This window comes from Spermophilus citellus (genome assembly GCF_964194105.1).
Source record: "Spermophilus citellus genome assembly, chromosome: 14".
Taxonomy (NCBI): Eukaryota; Metazoa; Chordata; class Mammalia; order Rodentia; family Sciuridae; genus Spermophilus; species Spermophilus citellus.
The window spans coordinates 63,927,506-63,948,422 of record NC_138194.1 but is presented as its reverse complement, the minus strand read 5'-3'; the positions used below and the strand labels follow the sequence as shown (position 1 = coordinate 63,948,422).

Sequence of the window (20,917 nt, the reverse complement as noted above, 5' to 3'; positions counted from 1 at the left end):
ATCAGTTTCTTAATGAAACCTGATTTAATTCAAATTTAAATACATGTGTTTGTGTGTTAAAAGTATTTTCCTGAAGTGATTTTAGGCAAAAAATTCAACTGCCCTTCCTGTGTAAAATAACCCTTAACAATTTTGAAACTTAGGCTAGATGTTTAGCTCAGTGGAGGGCACTTGGGCAGCATGTGCAAGGCCTTGGGTTTGATTCCCCAGCACTACAAAAAAATAGAAACGTAAACTCTTTATGATATATATTAATATAGTCTAGACCAATCCTACTTGGTTAACTTTTAATATAGAAGACACGATAACCGTAGTGGTGTATGGCTATGTTTTAAGACGATGTGTTCCTCAAGGGTCTTGAAACCTCAACAGTAAATGCCATTCAGAATATACCTTATCATATATAAATAAAATTTGGAGTTGTCTTCTATAATAAGCAGTGGCTTCTGGCTAGAAAAATGTTGTCAGTAGAATTTCCTTATGCATATACTTCCATGAAATATGGGCTTAAAATATACTTCCTAGAACATTTTATTTGTAGGCAGAAAGCATCTGTGAATGTGCTCTTGGCATAGTTCATTCTGATAAGTAAAATTTGAGAATTAAAATATTTTCCTGCTAGGCATAGTGGCACACACCTATTAATCCCAGCAACTCAGGAAGCTGAGGCAGGAGGATTACAGCTAGCCTCGGCAACTTAGTGAGACTCTGTCTCAAAATCAAAAAAAAAAAAAAAAAGATTTGGGAATGTAGCTCAGTGGTAAAGAGTCCCTGGGTTCAATTCCCAGTACCAAAAAAAAAACAAAACTTTTTTTTCTTTTTAAGATAAAGTGACTGCCCTGCACAATGGCACACATCTGTAACTCTAGCTACTCAGGAGGCTGAAGAAGGAGAATCACAAGTTCAAGGCCAGCATAGGCAACCAAAGTTAAAAAAAAAAAATAAAAAGGACTGGGGATATTGCTCATGACAGAGTACCCTTATGTAAATCCCCAGTACTGTGCAAAAAAGAAAAAGGAAAATAGATAATACTTCCCCCAAAAAAGATGCAAATACAGAAATTCAATCAATGTTAGTTCCCTGACTAGAAAAACTTGCTTTAATTCATTCAAAGTATAAAGCATATTTTTAGAGTACAGTCTGCTTAATCTGTGAACCAACTATTAAAAAGTTGGTTTCTGCCAGGCAGGGTAGTGCACGCCTATAATCCCAGTGGCTCTGGAGGCTGAGACAGGAGGATTGCGAGTTCAAAACCAGCCTCAGAAAAATGGGAGTTCATAACCCACTTGAATCAATCTGTGAAATATGGTATATTAAGAACTATGTAATGTTTTTAACAACCAACAATAAAATAATTAAAAAAAAAAAACCAGCCTCAGCAAAAGCAAGGTGCTCAGCAACTCAGTGAGACCTTGTCGCTAAATTAAAAGTACAAAATAGGGCTGAGGATGTGGTCAGTGGTCTAGTATCCCTGAGTTCAATCCCTGGTACCCCACTGCCAAAAAAAAAAAAAAAAAAATTTTTTTTGGCTTCTCATTTCCACCACTATCAGTCAGTATGGTAACAAAATATAAACTCATCCAACCACAAATCAATGTGTCCAACTGAATTGTGAAATGTCTTTTTGCGTTTCCTTAATCACATACTTTGCTCTTCAATGCATCCTACTTTTCTGTTTCAGAGTGGAAGCCCAAAATGAAGTGGGGCAACACATCCACTGCTATGTTGCAGCTCTTGCTGCTCATACAACTTTTCTGGAACAACCCAAGAGCTTTCGCCCTTCCCAGTGGATAAAAGAACATGGTGAAAGGCAGTCTCTGAACAGAAATAGTCTTCGTCGCCAAAATCTTACCAGGGATTGCCACTCCCGGCAAGTCAGGCACAGTGGCTGGGTGGTTCATCAGCCCTGCCCGCGTCAGTACAATTACTAAGAATTTCAAGTTTTGCTGGTTGGTTTCTCTTGGTTTGTGCACCTGTGTGGGAATGTACGTATATGTACAATGAAAATGCTGTCTCTTTATAGCCAATTGATGACCAATCACATAGTTTATCAGTATATTTAGACACTATCTTAAAAACCAGATTTCTATGCTGTGTTTCACATAATGCCTTGCTCCTAACATGTACTTTTTTGTAAAATTTTTCAGGATATTTTTGGAAACATATCAATACAATTACAGTGTTTGGTGTTTGGGGATGTCTTTAAATTTATTAAGGTGTACACAGGTTAGTCAGCAATTTAAAGACATTTCTTCCCCCAAGTACAAGAATAGGCATCTTACAATTTTCATTTTATTTTGTATTACTTAATCTTTTGAGTAAGCAAAAATTTATTCTCAGGGTCAGCCATACACTTTATTGACCAGTACTTGATAATCTTTTCTGTATAATATGAATACATTTTTACACACTAACATGAGCATTAACAGGTGATAGTTGCCATTGGATATAATGGAATTATGGCTGGACTTTCTTTTGAAAGAAAACTTGATATTTTCTGTATGTGATTATTTTTTTCCAGATTAGTCATGCAGTTCATTGTGGAATTCAGGTACATTAAGCTTTAGTGAACAGTCATTCAGCAATTCCAGTGGGACTATGTGATGTGGTACAGATCAGGTGTCATGGACAAAAGCACTTGTCTCATGTGCAGAGGGAAGAAATTAGACCTGTGAAATTATAGTTGAAAAAACCCATGTCTATAAGTAACCCATTAGTCCATATTTAAGTTGTTTGGATTCTTTCCTGCCAGCTCTGCTCACTCCTCCTCATAGCAGCTATAAATTCAGATGTACTTGTCCAGACACTTGAGTGACTTTTCATATTTCTATCTGCCCACAAGAAAAGCGATGGACTTCTTATTTCTAGACACAGTGAAAACCCTCTGACATGGAGCTGGTCTTGCCAAGGGGCAAGCAAGGGTGAAGAGGGACTTCTGGTGATGTCTTCATCGTGCCTGTGAGAAGAGTGACAGGTGGCTTCCTTGAGCTTTCATTTTTTGTTTTAACTTCAGGCAAAATCTTGAACCACTTTGGCCTCTGTTTCCTCCACAACAGGAGAGTAGTAACATTTACCTCCCTCACAGGGTTGTTGTGAGGATCGCATACTGATAGGAAATGGGGCTGTCCACAACTGAACCTCGTGTGAACTTCCAAGGGCCTTTCTACTGAATCTAGTGATGGTGGGCTGTCGCAGTTCTTCTGCCACCATTGTTCTTCACAGTGTTGGTGCTAATGAGGCCAGGGTGCAGGGTTCAACTCACACGAAGGCCAGTTAACTCGACACAGAAAAATCTATTTCCGTACCTCTAGCCAGTTGCTTCATTTTTTCACTCTGGTGATGGCTTCTGCGGAACTGTCCACACCCTTGCTAGCTTCCTCTGAAATTAACTTAAATGCATTCATGGTTGAAAGCTCATGCTACCCACAGAACAGTATCACTGCCTGCACAATCAGCCTATTTGTCCATCTCCTCTGCAACCCTAGTAGATGATGAGCATATGTCTATGAAATGTTTTCAAGGAAAAAGCAGCATAAAGTCCTGTGAAGTATTATATTTTCATTAACCCTGCAGCAGCTTGATGCAGGGAACCCTGGGAGACTTCCAGGGAAGAGCTGTGCTCTTTTCTGACATGACTGGGGCATTTGAGTTGGAAAAGGTCAAACATGTAGTTAGTTGGTGGTTTAGATTGTTCTTCCACTGGCTGTGATGAAGTGCCAGACGTCTCTTTAGAGTCTAGATCCCCCTTCTTTCTTTATTCCCCTTTTCCAAGGATTTCCCCTTTTATTTATTTGTTTTCTAATTAGGGGCCAAGTCTGTAAAGTTTTGTCAAACTGAGAAGTTATTTGTTAATATTTGTGTTTACCAGAGTTGGGAGAGTTTTCATGCAAGTGTGTATGTTACACCGCGTCTGTTCTACTCTGGTGACTCAAACAAACCAGAGAGGTGTCTTTTGGACCTAAACTTCTGCCTTCATGGGGCCACTTTCATACAGTGCATGAGAGTTGTTAGTACCCCACAAGCCACAGAAGTTCAGTCATGAGAATTTGTTAGGCAGCATGAACAGATTTGTATATAAAACTGCAATAATCTTTTTTTTAAACTACTTTTTATTTCAGACTTCTTGATACCTTAAATACATTTATGTCTCTAACAGTTATTGACTTTTTGTTTGCCTTATCTGGGCCTTGTTTTTTTATGCTTTGTACCTGGAAAACAAAAAAAATTCAGTCACTGGGACTTTTTTTTTTTTTTTTTCAGAATTAGGATTACCATACCACCTGTGATGGAAGACTGTGGTTTTGTGTCAGTATCTAAGATTTCTGTCTAAAATTGGTACATATAAGAATTGAATAAAATGGTTATATAATTCAGCTGAAATTCTTGGTCATGAGATGTTTAAGAGGTATTGACCATGTGTAAGACATAAGGCCAACAAAAGAATGATGTTGACTTATTACATATTCTTTAAAACATGGCCAAAAAGCATTTTGTGAATTGATTGCTATTTTTGCTATTGTGATTATTAGTGGTTTACAATGCATATTTGTGCATATTACTTAAAAGTTCAGGCAGTGAGAAATAAGATTCCTCTGAATTTGGGAGCTCTGACTGTTTCTAAACTGATACCATAGAATGTTACTTGGAAAAAGTCTGGAATGTGTGGTGCACACAGGCAGTGCTTCATGAATAGATTTCTGACTTTTTATAATGCACCACATTCCTCAAAGTTTGTTTTCATTAGTAAAATATTTTATAATGTGTACCCTATGTTTATTTTTCTTCCTCAGCTAATCAAATTATGTTCTGCACTATAAGTTGAAGATTAGCTATCTGTTATTTATCTTCTGTAGCAATGCATTTATATGGCTGGGTGGGTGGGAAGTTTTTTGCAGAAAATGCAAAATGATTGGATTTTAGACTTCCTGTTACAGGGAGATGTCTCTCTCTCTCTCTCTCTCTTTCTCTCTCTCTCTCTCTCTCACACACACACACACACACACACACACACAAACACAAACACATTAATTTCCTGTATATTTTTCCAATTCCCATACAGACTGTTCCTGTTTACATACCTTCTCTGTTCTATCAGTTCTTTGATTCTAGCAAGAAGATAGTTTACTTAAAACTTGAGAGGGCCATTCAGCATTACCTGTTGTTTTTGCTTCTCAGATCTGTATAGTAGACTGGTTTTGTAATGCTAGTTTGTTGAAATTTGAATTACCTTGCTCTCTCTTCCTCCTTAAGGAAATATATTATCTTTTTTATATTCTTAAGAAAAAAGAGCAAGGAAGGACATCTTCATTATTCTTATTTTCTTTGAGTTGGAAGCAAAAAATGAAGGAACCCAACTAGAAGACAGATATCTGCATTTAAATAGATTAGTGAGAAAAGTTTTCAAGTATTTGTTTCTGTTTTCAAATCAGTTAAGAGACTGCTCCTTGTACTAGGAGATACTAGTATGTTTGTTATGTTACCTTGAAATTATCTTTTATTTTATAAGGCCCATAAATACTAGTTAGACTCTTTTAAAGATGGGTTCCTATCATGGATAGTTTCACAGCTATCAGCCATGCTGATGTATTATTAATGACATCCCTATGTACTTATTTTAAAGCTTAAAATTTTATATAAAATGCTTTATTTAGAAAACTTACATAATAAAATGGTGTCAGTCTTGCCATGTAGCAATTTCACTTGAAATCTGACACCAATTAAAGAGGTTTAAGTGGAGGAAAGGGGTACCTACAAGGTACAGATCAGGAGAACTTTTCTTTGCAACAGTATCCTTTATGTGGAAAGAGAAGTTCCTGTTCAGAGGAGGGCAGCTTATGGGGATAATGTTTGTATATTGTTGAAAAATTTCCTTATGACATTTTTTTAAATGTATAATTGTTAAATGCCCAATTTTGCTCTGTATTTGCCTGAAGTTTTAGTTTTCTAGGTGGACTTGTGTAAAAAACCAAACCAGTACTTAGAGTACTTGGGGAGGTTGGTGTGTGTTCAGGGTTGGAGTGTGTGAGTGGTTTTGTTTGCCTTTTGGTTGTTTCCTCCAGAGGTTTTGAACTTTAATTAATAATTGTGTGTGTTATTTTTTTAAAAGTGGATTTATGTTTTCCTCAAGTAAAATGGTGAACACGTTTGCTTTTCAAGGGCAGGGCATAAGTTATGAAGACTGAAGAGTGTTGTAGATTGTACTATGTGCCTTCTTAATGTATTCCTGGACACCTTTTTTTTTCATCAACTTGAAAACTCAAAAGGGACATTTGGTTAGGTTATATACTGTACATCAATCTATGCATAAATGGCAGCTTGTTTTCTTGAGCCACTGTCTAAATTTTTTTGTTTTTATGGAAATTTTTTATACGGATTGGTTCATAGAAGGTCAGTTTTATACAGAGTGAACAATACAGCACTTTGCCAAAAATAAGTGTAGCATTGCTTAAACATTGTGTATTAATACCAGTTCTTTGTAATTGGGTTCAGCAGTGCATTTTGCACTGTCTGGAGTTATGGTTTTTATTCTGTCAGTAAATAAAATGTCCTTTAACATCACACTTATCAGATTGTTTTATTTAATCTTTATGATCATTAGTCTTGAAAGTAGGTATAACTAATTTAAAATACTTGCTGTTTAGTTTTACTTGTACAAAAGATCTGTTTAACATGCACTTTAAATACTTCTTAAAAAGCTTGTGTAAAATTAGTATATGAATGAGTAATCATTTAAGTGAACAGGAATTTGAGTGTGAATCCCCCAACCTCTATATTTCCATCCACCAACCTATATTTAAAAATAAAAATATATGAGGTTGAAGCTGTAATAAAAGCTTTCCAATAAAGGAAAGCCCAGGGCCAAACAGATTCTCAGACATTTAAAGAAGAACTAAGGTCATTCCTTCTCAAATTATTTTATAAAATAAAAAGGAAGGGAATACTCCCAAATTCATTCTATGAAGCAAGTACCACCCCGATACCAAAACCAGATAAAGACACATCAAGTGAAATAAAACTACAGACCAATATCTCTGATGAACATAGGTGCAAAAATCCTTCATAAAACATTAGCAAACCACATTCAGAAACACAATGAAGAAGATTGTACACCATGATCAAGTTGGATTTATCCTGGGAGTTCAAGGTTGGTTCAGCATACACAAATCAATAAATGTAATTTGTCACATAAATAGACTTAAAGGGAGAAATCACATAATCGTCTCAATAGACGCAAAAAAAAAAAAAGCCTTCATCAAAATCTAACACCCATTCATGTTAAAAACACTGAAAGAACTAGGGATAGAAGGAGCTTACCTCAATATTTTAATAGCTATAGACAACAAACCCAAAGCCAACATCATACTGAATGGGGAAAAGGTATTTCCTCTAAAATCAGGAGCAAGGCAAGGATGTCCACTCTCACCACTTCTATTCAGTGTAGTACTTGAAACTAGCAGAGCAAGTGGGCAAGAGAAGGAAATTAAAGAGATACAAATAGGAAAGGGGTAAGTCAACCTATCTGTTTGCTGATGACACGATTCTGTACTTAGAGGATCCCAAAACAACAGAAGACTTCTAGAGCTGACAGATTCAGCAAAGTAGCAGGATACAAGATAAACACAAAAATCAATACCTTTCCTATACTCCAATAATGACTCTGTTGAGAAAGAAATCAAGAAAACAATTCCATTCCCAAACGCATAAAAAATAATAATAAACCTGAAAATAAATTTAAGGAGGTGAAAGATCTCCAAATCACTGAACACCGAAGAAAGCAACTGAAGACTTTAAAAAATGGAAAGAGCTTTCCATGTTCTTGGATAGGCAGAATTAGCATTGTTAAAATGGCCACATTACCAAAAGCAATGCACAGATTCAGTGCACTTTTCATCACAATACTGATGACATTCTTCACAGAACTAGAAAAAAAGTCCTAAAATTTATGTGAAAGAATAGAAGACCCAGGATAGCCAAAGCAATACTGAGCAATAAGAGTAATGCTGGAGGCATCACAATACTTGACCTTAATCTATACTACAGAGCTTTAATAACAAAAGTGATATGGTACTGGCATAAAACCAGACAAATCCAGATAGACACAGGTGTAAATCCTTTACAAAGATGCCTGTTTTAGTCAGCTTTTTTCACCACTGTGATCTAAAGACCTGACAAGAACAATTTTAGAGGAGAAAAAGTTGATTTGGGTCTCAGTTTCAGAGGTCTCTCCACTGTCAGCTAGTTCTATTGCTCTGGGATGGAGGTGAGGCAGCATATCATGGTAGAAGACCCCAATGGAGGAAAGCAGCTCAGGACAGGACAACCAGAAAGCAGAGAGACTTCTCTCAGCAAGGACAAAATATATACCCCAAGGAATGCCCCCAGTGACGCACCTCCTCCAGCTGCATCCTACCTGTCTACAGTTACCACCAAGGTAATCCCCATCAGGGGATTAATGCGCTGATTAAGTTAAGACTGTCATAACCCAGTCATTTTACCTCTAACCTTCTTGCATCGTCTCACACGTGAGCTTTTGGGGGACACCTCATATCTAAACCATAATAGTGCAACAAACATACATTGTAGAAAAGTTAACCTTTTTAACAAATGGTGCTGGGAAAACAACATCCATAAGTAGGAGAATGAAATTAAGTCCCTATCTCCCACCCTGCACAAAAAAATCAACTCAAAGTGGATCAAAGATACAGGAATTAGACCAGAAACACTGCAACTTCTAGCAGAAAATAGACAACATTCCAACATACTGGTGCAGGCACCAAGTTCCTTAACAAGATTAATCCTTAAAGTTCAAGAAGTAAAACCAAGAATCAACAAATGGGATGGCTTCAAATTAGCAAGCTTCTTCACAGCAAAGGAAACAAGTGTGAAGACAGCCTTTGTAATGGGAGAAAATCTTTGCCAGCTCCTCTTCAAATATAGGATTAATATAGTTTCTCAAAAATATTAATTTCTCAAAAGAAGAAATATAAATGGTCATACAAATACATGAAAATATGTTCAACATTCTTAGCCATCAGGGAAATGCAAATCAAAAGAAAACTGAGCTGGAGACAGTGGTGTGCACCTGTAATCCCATTGTCTTGGGAGGTGGAGGCAGGAGGTTCACAAGTTCAAGGCCAGCCTCAGCAGCTCAGTGAGGCCCTAAACAGCTTAGCAAAACCCTGTGTCAAAAATAAAAAGGGCTGGGGATATAGCCCGATGGTGCGGCAGCCTGGGTTCAATCCTCAGTGTCAAAACAAATTGCACTGAGATTTTACCTTACTGCAAGTTAGAATGGCAATCATAAAAAATACAAATAACAATGTTGTCAAGGATGTGGAGGAAAAGGTACAGTTATACATTGTTGGTGCACTGCAAATTAGTACAATCACTTTGGAAAGAAGTATGGAGAGTTCTTAGGAATGGAACCACCATGTGACCCAGCTACCCAACTCCTTGGTATTTATCCAAAAGAACTAAAATCGGGGCTGGGGTTGTGGCTTAGAGGTAGAGCACTTGCCTAGCACATGTGAGGCACTGGGTTTGATTCTCAGCACGACGTATCAATAAATGAATAAAATAAAGGTCCATCAATAACTACAAATTTAAAAAGAATGAAAAAAAAAAGAACTTAAATCAGCATACTACAATGATACAGGCACGTGCCTATTTATAGCAGTGCAGTTCATAATAGTTGTGGAACTAGTCTAGGTGCCCGTCAACAGAGGAATAGATAAAGAAAATGTGGTCTATATACACAAATGGAGTTTTACTCTCAACTATACAGAAGAATGAAATTTGTAATTGGCTGGTAAATGGATAGAACTGAAGAACATCACGCTAGATGAATGAAGCCAGACTCAGAAAGTCAAGGGTAGTATGCTTTCACTCATATGCAGGTGTGTGTGTGTGTGTGTGTGTGTGTGTGTGTGTGAGAGAGAGAGAGAGAGAAAGAGACAGAGACAGAGACAGAGAGACAGAGAGACAGAGAGAAACTAAAAAGGGAGAAGGTGAAGGGAGGCACAGAATTTCATGAAAATAGAAGGGAGACCAATGGAGTAAGGAAGGGGATCAGAAAGGAGGAGGAGAAGGTATAGGGAAGTACTGGGGAATGAAATCTACCAAATTACATCCATGTACGAATACCACAATGGATCCTATACACACACACACACACATACACACACACACATACACACACTGTAATGCACCAATTAAAATAACGATAACAACAGGGGATCAGTAGAGTAAAACATGCAGATCAGGGAGAGGGAAAGGAAGATACTGGGGAATGAGACTGAGCAAATTATGTGCATGTACAAATATGGCACAATCCCACCGTTAGGTACAATTATAATTCACCAATAAAAATAAATGATAATTATAAAATCAAATAAAAATATAGAATTCAAAACTATTTCTTAGCCTTGTTAAAATTAGCTTGGTGAATTCTTGATGTATTTTCTCCCAGATAAACAGAGACATAATCTTGCAGAAACATTTAGGACAGTATGGGCCTTCCCTATGCAATTAATGCAGCCCGTTTGAATTGTCCAGTAAAATTCAGAATACTTGAACAGGAAGCCTAAAAAGAAAAACTCCATGTGACTGAATCCATAGGGAAGACCCATACTCCATAGCTGTAGCCTATGACAAAACAGATCATTATTTCTGAAGCCCTCAGCTGAGCTGAAAAGATTGTGGGGAAAGGTAAGGAGGAGTCTTTCTGATCTGCCTGCTCTACGAACTTCCAACTTCCAGGCAATCTGAAGGCAGGATGCATTTCTCCTCTTGAACTGCCTCAGGGTCTGCAAGATCAGACCTTTGTGGGAATGGGGGCCATGACAGAAGGACACTGTTTGGCAGATCATTTGTGTGCAACTAGTGAACTGTATCTTAGTCCCCTTTTCTGCTCTCTTCAACACTCCTAAATCCAGTATTTATCAAACTTTAATATGCATACATTCCATCTGAGGGATCTTATAAAAATGCAGATTCATATCGAGCAGATCTGGTGTAGGGCCAGAGAGACTCTGCAATCCTAACAAGTTAGCTCCCAGGTGATGCTCATGCTGCTAGCTCACGGGCCACCCTTTGAACAGCAAAGCCCTCACCAATGATTCTCAGACAGTGGGCATCACGGTAACCCAAAGGGCTTGGTCCACCTCAGAAGATTTTAGTTCAGTAAGTCTAGGACGGGGCCTGAGAATCTGTATTTCTAACAAATTCCCAGGTAATTTTGTTACAACTAGTCCAGGGAATACATTCTGAGACCATCACCTTAATCCACACTAGCCTCCTCTGTACCTTGTTTCATAGAGGCAATTGAGGTTTATAGGTAGGAGGTCCTGTGTAGGCTCCTCTGGAATCTGCTTTTCCCTCATTTCAGGATTATCACACTGACAGATGTTATTAAATGAGTACAGCTGTGCTGGGTATGATGTCACACACCTGTAATCCCAGCAACATGGGAGACTGAGGCAGGAGTTGGAGGCCAGCCTCAGCAACTTAGCCAGACCCTGTCTCAAAATACAAAATACAAAGGGCTGGGGGAGCTGGGGTTGTGGCTTCATGGTAGAGCGTTCCCCTAATATGCATGAGGCACTGGGTTCAATCCTCAGCAACACATAAAAATAAAATAAGATATTGTGTTCACCCAAAACTAAAAACAGTGAATATTTTTTAAAACTACAAAGGGCTGGTAATGTGGTTCAGTGAGTGGTTAAGCATCCTTGGGTTCAATCCTCTGTACCAGAAAGAAAAAAAAGTACAAGTGTAATGAACTAAAACATCAAGTGAAGCAAATATGTTTTGTGGACAATCCTCAACATTTCCCTTCTTCTGACAATAGCATCCTAATTTTCTGGTAGGGAAATCACTCCCTCCACATTAATTTCACTTGGTAGTAACTACTCCCTGTTCTACTGTGAGCATATGACTTGGGCCTGACCAATCAGATTGTTTCCCAGTCACAGGGGACTAGCTCAAGGATAGGGCTGTGCCCCAATCAGAGCTAAGGAGATGCACTAAGGTTCTTTCTGGGACTCATTTCCACTTGACATCAGTAAGGAACACCTTATCCAAAACTACAGTGACTATCTTGCTCCACAGGATGGAGGCTGTCAGAGCCAAGTAGTACCAAAAGTAAAGGAGGAAAAGATAAGACTTGACCTTGGTAACATCATTTAATACCTTGATCAAGCTCTACCCTGGGAGAATCATGAGCTAAATCTTTTTGCCTAAGTTTGATTGGGTTGGGTTTTCCAACATTTGTGACTTAAGCCGTTCATATATCCTCTTAGATTTCAGTAAAACAATTACTGAGAAAAAAAAAAAAAGAGCTTTTTCTCTAGCCTCACTGAAGAGGATTGAGTTGGGTGGCTGCTTCTTCCAGTTTTTAGTCCATGTGGAGTCTCTGGGCTGATGTGGGTGTATTTGGTTTCCGAGTGAGAGGGGAGCCCTCTCCTGGGCACTTCTAGAAATCTGGTAAAGGGTTTTTCCTAGAGCCTGGAGCGGCCGGAACAGGCTCAGCTCACCTAGCTGATGGGAATCCCTCCCCTTAGTTATTTATTACAGGTGGGGGTCATCCAAGCAGGATCTCAAATGGGGAATACGTATGCTTCCAGGTGTACAGACCCAGAGGAAAGCCACAGGGAGAAGATCTATCTATGAAATCCGTTTCCTGACATAGTTTAGCTAGAGTGGTCTTTAGGGTGCAGTTCATCTGTTCAACTCTCCCTGAACTCTGTGCAGCGTGCAACTTCCATTTGATTCCCAATATTTGGGTGAGCTCTGGATGACTTCAGTGATGAAGGCAGAACCATTGTCCAACCTGATGGACAGAGGCAGACCATTCCTGGGGATGATTTCCTCTAACAGAGCTTTAGTCACTTCTTGGGTCTGTTCTGTCCAGAAGTCCATGTGGGTATGGCCTTGTTATGGTTTGAATGTGGGATGTCCCCCAAAAGTTCATTGTGAGAGACAATACAAGAAGGATCAGAGATGAAGGTTATGAGAGCCTTAACCCAATCAGTGAATTAATCCAAATGGGATTCACTGAAGGTGGCCAGGGTGTGGCTGGAGGAGGTGGGTCACTGGGGGCATGCCTTTGGGGTATATATTTTGTATCTCATGAGTGGAGTCTCTTCTGCTTTCTTTTTTTAAAAATTTCCTTTATTTATTTATTTATTTTTAGTTGTTGATAGTCCTTTATTTATTTTACGTGGTGCTGAGAATCGAACCCAGTGCCTCATACATGCCAGGCAAATGCGCTACTGCTGAGCCCCAGCCCCAGCCCCAGCCCCCTCTCTGCTTTCTGATCACCATGTGAGCTGCTTCCCTCTGCCACTCTCCCACCATGATGTTCTGCCTCACCTCAAGCCCCAAGGAATAGAGCCTGCCTTCCATGGACTGAGACATATGAAACCATGAGCCCCTAAGTAAACTTTTCTTCCTCTACAATTGTTCCTAGTCAGGTCTTTTAGTCACAGCAGAGAAAAAAGCTGATTACAAGAGGCTTCTCCCCATCCTGAGTGGGTGCACAGCATGATCAATAGGTATTAGTACCCTCTACTTGGTCTGATTTAGTGAAGTCAACCTCTATGTCTTCACAAGGTGAAGTCCCAATGAACTGGACCCCTGGAGGATGAGCTGGATGCTGGTTAGCATTATTTTTGGCACAAATCACATACCTCTGGCTGACTTGGTTGCTTAGAGTAAGAAGTTTGGCTATGTAGTAATACCTGCTAGGCAAAGCATCCAATTTAGTTTCCTAGGTGACCCATTTCCTGGTGTTGAAGAACCATCTGACCTCCCAGACTATGTGGGATGAAAACTCGGTGGTCTGGCAGTATGCACCATCCCTCAGAAGTTTTTGTCCTCCTTCTATGGTGACCTATTAATGTTCTTCATTAATAGGGTAGTCTGGGAAGCTTACACTAAGGCAGCCAGGATGCCTTAGGGGTGATGTCCTGATGCCGAGTAGCTTCTTTGGCCACCTAATTGGCCATTCTGTTTCCTCTGTTCACCTGGTCGGCCCCTTTCTGGTGCTCAGGGCAGTGCAGCCACCGATGCTGGTTTCCAGACTGCCCCTAGGAGCCCGAGTATTCCTTCTTTGTTTTTTATTTCTTTACCTCCTGCTGTCCGAGATCCTCTTTCCTTATAGATGCCCCACGCACATGCAAAAGGGCAAAGGCATATTTAGTCAGTGCAAACGGTGACTTGCTGGTTAGCATCATACTCTAAAGCTCTGATCAGGGCTTACCACCCCTGAGGCAGCACTCCTGCTTCCACCACACACCTCTCTGAGGTTACTATGTCTGACCATCCTTTGTCCATCCTGTAGGAAACTACTCCCACCTGTGAACAGGGTGAGATCCAGATTCAGGCCAACTGGAGTAAACTCCAACTATCAGGCCTTCACAATGGTGTACGGGGGTCCCAGTGCCCAATTTACAACCTTCTCCAAAGCCACAAACCAGCTAGCAGGAAGGATGCAGGGTTTAGAGTGTGCACAGTTTCCAATTTTATGCAGGGGGTTCTCACATAACAGCCCTTGATGGTGGGCCATCTTGACACTGGTCAGCCATTGGTGTCCCTTGCAGTCCATCAGGGCAATTATAGCATGGGGAACTTTTACATGGATATTCTGCCCAAGCATTAGCCTGTTAGCTGCCTGAACTTAGATCACAGTGGTTGCCAGACCTCTTAGGCATAGGAGCCATCTCACTGATACAGGTCCAATGTTTTGATAAGTAAGCCACTGGCCACCATCACCAGGGACCAAGTTCTTGGGTAAGGACCCCAAGGGCAGTCCTGTTTTACTCTGCCACAAAGAGGTTGAATGCCCTTGTTATGTTGAGTAGTCTAATAGCTGGTGCCAAGGTTAACTGCATCTTAATCTCCTGGAAAGCATATTCCTGTTTGCCATTGTAGGGGGTCATTTTCCAACCCCTTGGTGACCTCATACAGTGGCTTAGCCAGCCCTGAATGCCCAGGGATCCAGATCTAACAAAAAGCCAGCTGCTCCCAAGAACTCTGGTATTTCTCTCTTTCAGTTCAACAACTATCAGGGGTGAATTCTTGGCCAATCCCGGCAGGTTGTTTTCTACCCAGACCACAAGGAATCCTTGAAGTAGGAAGAAAGTATTTTTAGGATTTTTAGTGGTAGCCTGTTTTTAGCATAGAACCTCCATTCATCTCAGCATAGTGTGACCTGGGTTCTTTTCCTAGGGTTAAGCAGGTGGGACCATCCGGAGTGAAGGTGATCTGGGCTCCCAGTTTTGAGAGATGATCCCTTCCAAAGATGGGAACCAGGCCGTCTGGCAAGTACCGGAACCTAAGCAACACCAAATATACCCTGAGTCTGCAGGTGCAGGATTTATAGAAAGGTCTAGTTGTCTTTGTGCCAGTTGCCCCAATTATGGTAATCTTTCATCCAGGGAATGGGGCGATGGGCTGGGTGACCACAGAATGTTCAGCACCCATGTCAACATGAATGTCATTGGGTGGCCCCCACTGTCATTTTGACCATGGTCTCCCAGGGGACAAGGATCAGAGAGGCCAGTCCTCCCTATTCAGAGTCCATCCTGGCCAGGATGATAAGACTGCTGGTGCCAGGTTCCCCTTGATATCAGCCTTCCTGATACAGCAGTAGGTTTTTCTGAAGGGATTTACAGTTTAGGCATTCATTTTTCCAATGGTCTAGTTCCTTGCAGTAAATACACTGGTCCTTCTGCATTGGGGGACAAGGTCGGGGGGTAACTTCCAGGCATCCCGTTCTTGCGAGGTGGTTCAGACCACCTGACTGGGTCCAGACATCCAAGTGCTATCTCCAGGAGGGGCAGTTTCTGTTTCACATATCTGTCTGCCCCTCTCTGTGCATCTTGTTCCCAGTGGATGAAAAGCTTGTTAGCCACCTCAGGCAGCTGAGAAGTGTTCATAACTGCAAATCCATCTAACTTCTGGAGTTTCTTCCTGATATCTGGACTGGATTGGGCCACAAAACCTGCATTGACCATGCACTGATTCTCTGGGACTTCTGAATCAAGTGATGTAAAAATCTGAAAGTCTTCAGAGCTTTTTGTAAAACTCCAAAGGAGGCTTTTCTGGCTTCTGGAGTACTGTGGCTGTTTGAGACATGCTGATGGGCTTCTTTGCACCTGACCGGACCCCTCAAAGGAGGGCAGTTCAGTATTGTTCAAGCTAGTTGCGCTCCTCTATGGAGTTGTGGTCCCAGGCAGGGTCCTCCTCTGGGGCTGCTGTTCATGCCCAGTTTTCATCATCTACTGCTTGTGCTGGGGCCTGTTCCCAGAGCCATTTTCCAGCTCCTCTCAAAACGTGTCTCCTCTCCTTGGTATTGAAGAGGGTGAGGAGGAGCTGATGGCAGTCTCCTCAAGTAGATGGGTTTGGAAGATTGACTCCAAGAGATCTATTAGTGCTTGGGGCTTTTCTGAGCAAGGAGGGGTATGGTGCTCCAGTTTAGGAGGTCAGTAATGCTAAAGGCTGATAGTAAAAAATGGAGCACTCCTCTTGAATGGTGCTATCTGCATTGACCTGTAGGGGCCATGAGTCATGAGCAAGGGCAGCTGTAGAGTTTGTGTCTACTGGATGGATCTGAGTCATCTCCTTAAAGGTTCTAGACTAGGATCTTCTAGACTAGGGTGGAGGTGGGGATGCAGCCAGCAAGACACATGGTGGGGGGTATCAGGCAGCAAGGCTAGTTGACTGGGGGCCCATGGTAGAGCAGTGGGTATGTAGGATGGAGGGAGCAGTGGCTCCTCTTTGGGGCCCCTGGATGGATGGGTTTGGCAGGCTTTGAAGTGGTTGTGTTTCTGGTCAACACTGGCCCTTGGAGTTAACACAGAATCACACCCATGGGGGCAGAATTTGGGCAATCTGGAGCCAGGAATATATGTAAGGAAACTGATCCAGGTGGCTTGGGACTCCAGTGAAAATGTGGTAAACAGCCTCAATGGTGGGGACTTCCTTCTGGAAGTCAACACCAAAAGCAGACCATATACAATCAGAGTGCAGAACTGGCCCCTTGTCAGCTTAATTCCATAATCCCCCAGTAGCCCCTTTTAAAATCCCCCTTCCCTTAGCAACTCAGGAAGCTAAGGCAGGAGGATCACAAGTTCAAAATCAGCCTCAGCACCTTAGCAAGGGCCTAAGCAACTTAGCAAGATTGTGTCTCAAAATAAAAGTTAAAAAAGGACTGGGGATGTAGCTCTGTGTTTAAGTGAACCTGGGTACCTCCCCACTCCAAAAAAAGCTTTTATTCAAATAATTACACTGGTACATCTAGTAGGGTGACATTTTTCAGGTTAAGCTGGAAATAATATAGATTTAAAGGAATAGTCCTAAAAGAGAGGAATTTACTTTCCCTATAACATGAATAAAATTAGTTTTCAGTTCATTTGTTTGTTGTTTTGCTTTTTGCAGTTGAATTATCTGACCAAAGAGAATGTGTCCCAAAATTGCTTCAATGTACCCTGGCCTAAAAATTTTAAATAAAATTTAACATTTAACTAAATTAAAATTAGTGCTATATCTAAAGGAGAAGAGTAGGAAGGGAAATGAGACAAAGTGACAAAATGTAATGGGGTACCCTGGATTGGATCCTAGAACAGAAAAAGGTCATTAGTAGGTGTTATGGTTTGGATAGAGGTATTCCCCAAAAGCTCATCTGTGAGACAATGCAAGAAGGTTTAGAGGGAAAATGATTGGGTCATGAGAACCTTAACCCAATCAGTGACTTGATCTCCTGACAGGATTAACTGATTGGTAGCTGAGGACAGGTAGGGTGTAGTTGGAGAAGTTGGTTCCCTGGAGGCATGGCCTTTGAGGTATATATTTTGTATCTGCAGAGTGGAGTCTCTCTCTGCCTTCTGATCCTCATGTGAACCACTTCCCTCCACCACACTCTTCCACCATGATGTTCTGCCTCACCTGAAGCCCTGAGGAATAGAGCCAGCTGTCCATGGATTGAGACCTCTGAAATTGTGAGCCCCCAAATAAACTTTTCCTCCTCTATAATTGTACTTCTTGGGTCTTTTAGTCATAGCAGCAAAAAAGTCTGATTAAAACAATGGGAAAACTGGTAAACTCTGCAAAGTATAGGCTTTATTCAGTAGTGTTATATAATTGTCAATTTTTAGTTTTTAACAAACGTGTCATGGCTGTTTAACATTAGTAGAAGACACGTATGGGGTATGTGGAAACTACTAGCTTTGCAACTTTCCTGTAAAGCTAATTATTTCAAAACATGTTGACTGTGCTGCTGGTGAGTGTTCTCTTGGCCTGGGGCTAATGAAGGTGGATTAGTGTCTCCCCAGTGGAAAAATATCAGGATATAGAATCCCTACTCCCCTCCCCAATACCTTTAGAGACAAAGTTAAGAGTAGCATACTATGGTACCTGACCCTTCAGAGGTTATTTACCTGGTACATCAGTTATCACTAACCCAACTGAGAAGTTTAAAAAACGTGTGGCATGATCTGTCTTACACTGATGTTTGAAAGCAAATTTACAGACAAATAATTTGAAGGATTTCACATCACTAATGAGAAGACTACCTTATGCTGAAAGTTGATCAGCTAAGATATAAGTAAAACTGACATAAAAAAAAATAAGAAAAAAAAATGAAGTTTCCAGGCTACGGTTGTAGCTCAACTGCAGAGCACTTGCCTAGCACATGTGAGGCTCTGGGTTTGATCCTCAGCACCACATAAAAATAAGTAAAATAAAGGCATTATGTCCATCTACAACTAAAATAAGGTTCAAAAAGAAAAAAACCCAGAAGTTTCCACATTGACAATAAGACTCCTATTACGCACATGTCTGCAGTGGGGAGACTATAGAATGGTTTTAAATGTAGTTAATCATGAGGATGATAGTGATGATTAGGGGAAATTGAAAACAGGTGGAAGGAACACACTAGATGATAGTGAAAATGTGTGATCGGTGCGGCCTTCACTACGCACACTTTATCAGTGAACGTGAGGTTATGGCAGTTTCCATAGTTAGAGACTGCTTAGATGGAAAGCCAAAAAACGATCCACATGGCCGAGGGAAAGTCCGTAAAGTCCTTAACCCTGTTCCTGCTGGCATGGGACATCTACCCTGGCTTCTGCTGAGGACAGGCAGATTCTCCTCTCCTCTAGGAGGCACAAGAATCACAGGTAACCCTGTTCTGAGATTTGTGTATGCTGAACTTAACCCTGAATACAATGAAAGGTTTACAAAATATTTTACAATCTGTACATATTCCACTACTTCATTGACTAGTTTATTATTTAAGTAAACTACACTATTTGACCTAACTAGTATCCCAGACATTTCACTGTAGGAATATTCATGTTTGATTGTGATGTGTGGCTTTACCCTTGCCAGGGCTGTTATATAACAAACAGCATCTCCACGTGCATGCCACCTTTCAAAACATCTGAAAAGTGCTGAATTTCAAAACTTATCAGGCTCCAGAGACTTGGGACTATAGACTGTGAACCCTATTTTACTCAAAGAACAAACAATGCACTTGTGGGAAATCACTCCATTGTGATCCTTTCTCAGCGATTTCTAACGCCTGTCACAGTTGGTTAGGCAGATTTCTAACTATATATTTTTCCCCTCATAGTATAAAAAGCACTATACTTTTTAATAAGCAAAACTGAAAGACTATCCTATCTGTGGGGGGGGGTAATACTTTTAGATGGTGTCACTTTAAACAGGGGCCTTTACAAAAGCAGATGAAGAATCTATTAGTGTCCCCGCAATGAGTGGCATGGTCATGATGAACACAGCTCTTCCCTGTGAACCACCCAGGCTCCTGAGTTTGTTTGAGTCTTCTGTGCAGCCCTGGGCTGAGCCAGGCTGTCACTTCTGGCTGCTCTCTGGGTGCCTATCCTCACATCCTCCCCACTGTGCAGAGGCTGGAGAATGTTCTTTAGGTGTCTAAAACGCCAGTAGATCATCGGGCAACAGCCCAAATGCAGACAGCTGGGTCAGCTATTCAGAGCCCTCTTCCTTCCCTCCCACCTCTCAGCTGGCTTAGTAGCAGGTAAACAACCCCTAGAGGCCAAGGCACCACAGTAAATTATTCTTATTTTATCTCTAAAAGGATTTGGGGGTGGGGGAGGGATTACCTCCTGGTATTTTTTTTTTCCCCAGAGAGACACTAATCCAGCTCTTTGGTAGGCCCAGGCCAAGATAAGAACATCAGGAGAACACTCACCAGTGGCACAGCCAATGTGCTTTTGTGTTAATATTCAACAGCAAATTACTTGGGTAGCAGAAAAAAGAAGCCAACATTTATAGAAGGATTACAATGGGCTTCATGTTTTCTATCCTTTAATCAGACATGGGAGGGGGATATTCTACAGAAGAGGACTAAGGTGAAACAATCTGCCAAACCTCTCACAAGTCTTAAGGGTCAGAAACTAGATTATAACCATCCATCTTAGTCAAAGCCATTCTCTCAAAAATTTTCACTTTGTTAAAAAAAAATCATAATACAACTCATGTTTGTATAACAGTATAGATGTCTCAGTGCTTCTTCTCCAGCCCAACTCTAACCCCAAGCTAACAAATTTTAACAGCTGAGATGGTGTCCTGACATTTCTTTCTCCAGACTCAATCATGTAAAACACAGATTTTTACTTCTTTTCCCCCTGAAGATCATTAATTCTCTGCAAAAAAAAGAAACGATCACTCTGCACTTTAGCAGTTGTGACTATATCATAGATAGCTCTTCAAGCACTCAAGGTCATCTTACTAATTTTTCCCAAGAAAATAACTGCATGATATATTCTAGATATTCATGATATCTACAGATGAAGCATAATTTGTTTTACACATCCTAAAATAAAATACAAATTGCTATTACAAATAAACTGTCTTGAATACATATCTTCACAAATGG

The 20,917-nt window shown here is 40.6% G+C and overlaps 1 protein-coding gene across 4 annotated transcripts in view; it reads left to right on the top strand.

Annotated features, from left to right (window-relative positions):
- Positions 1 to 20,917, top strand: part of TP53INP1 (tumor protein p53 inducible nuclear protein 1) — a 182,652-nt gene that overhangs the window by 11,681 nt on the left and 150,054 nt on the right. For 2 of the 4 annotated variants that reach the window (XR_014018771.1, XR_014018772.1), the window contains exon 4: positions 1,682 to 5,197. Coding sequence is in view for 1 of the 4 variants with exons in the window: in XM_081266137.1 (XP_081122263.1) it covers positions 1,682 to 1,931 (250 nt within the window). In the remaining 3 variants the exon portion in view is untranslated. Of the gene's footprint in view, positions 1 to 1,681; positions 5,871 to 20,917 lie in introns of those variants that run through there. The other 2 variants (XM_081266137.1, XM_081266138.1) reach the window with 2 other exon arrangements.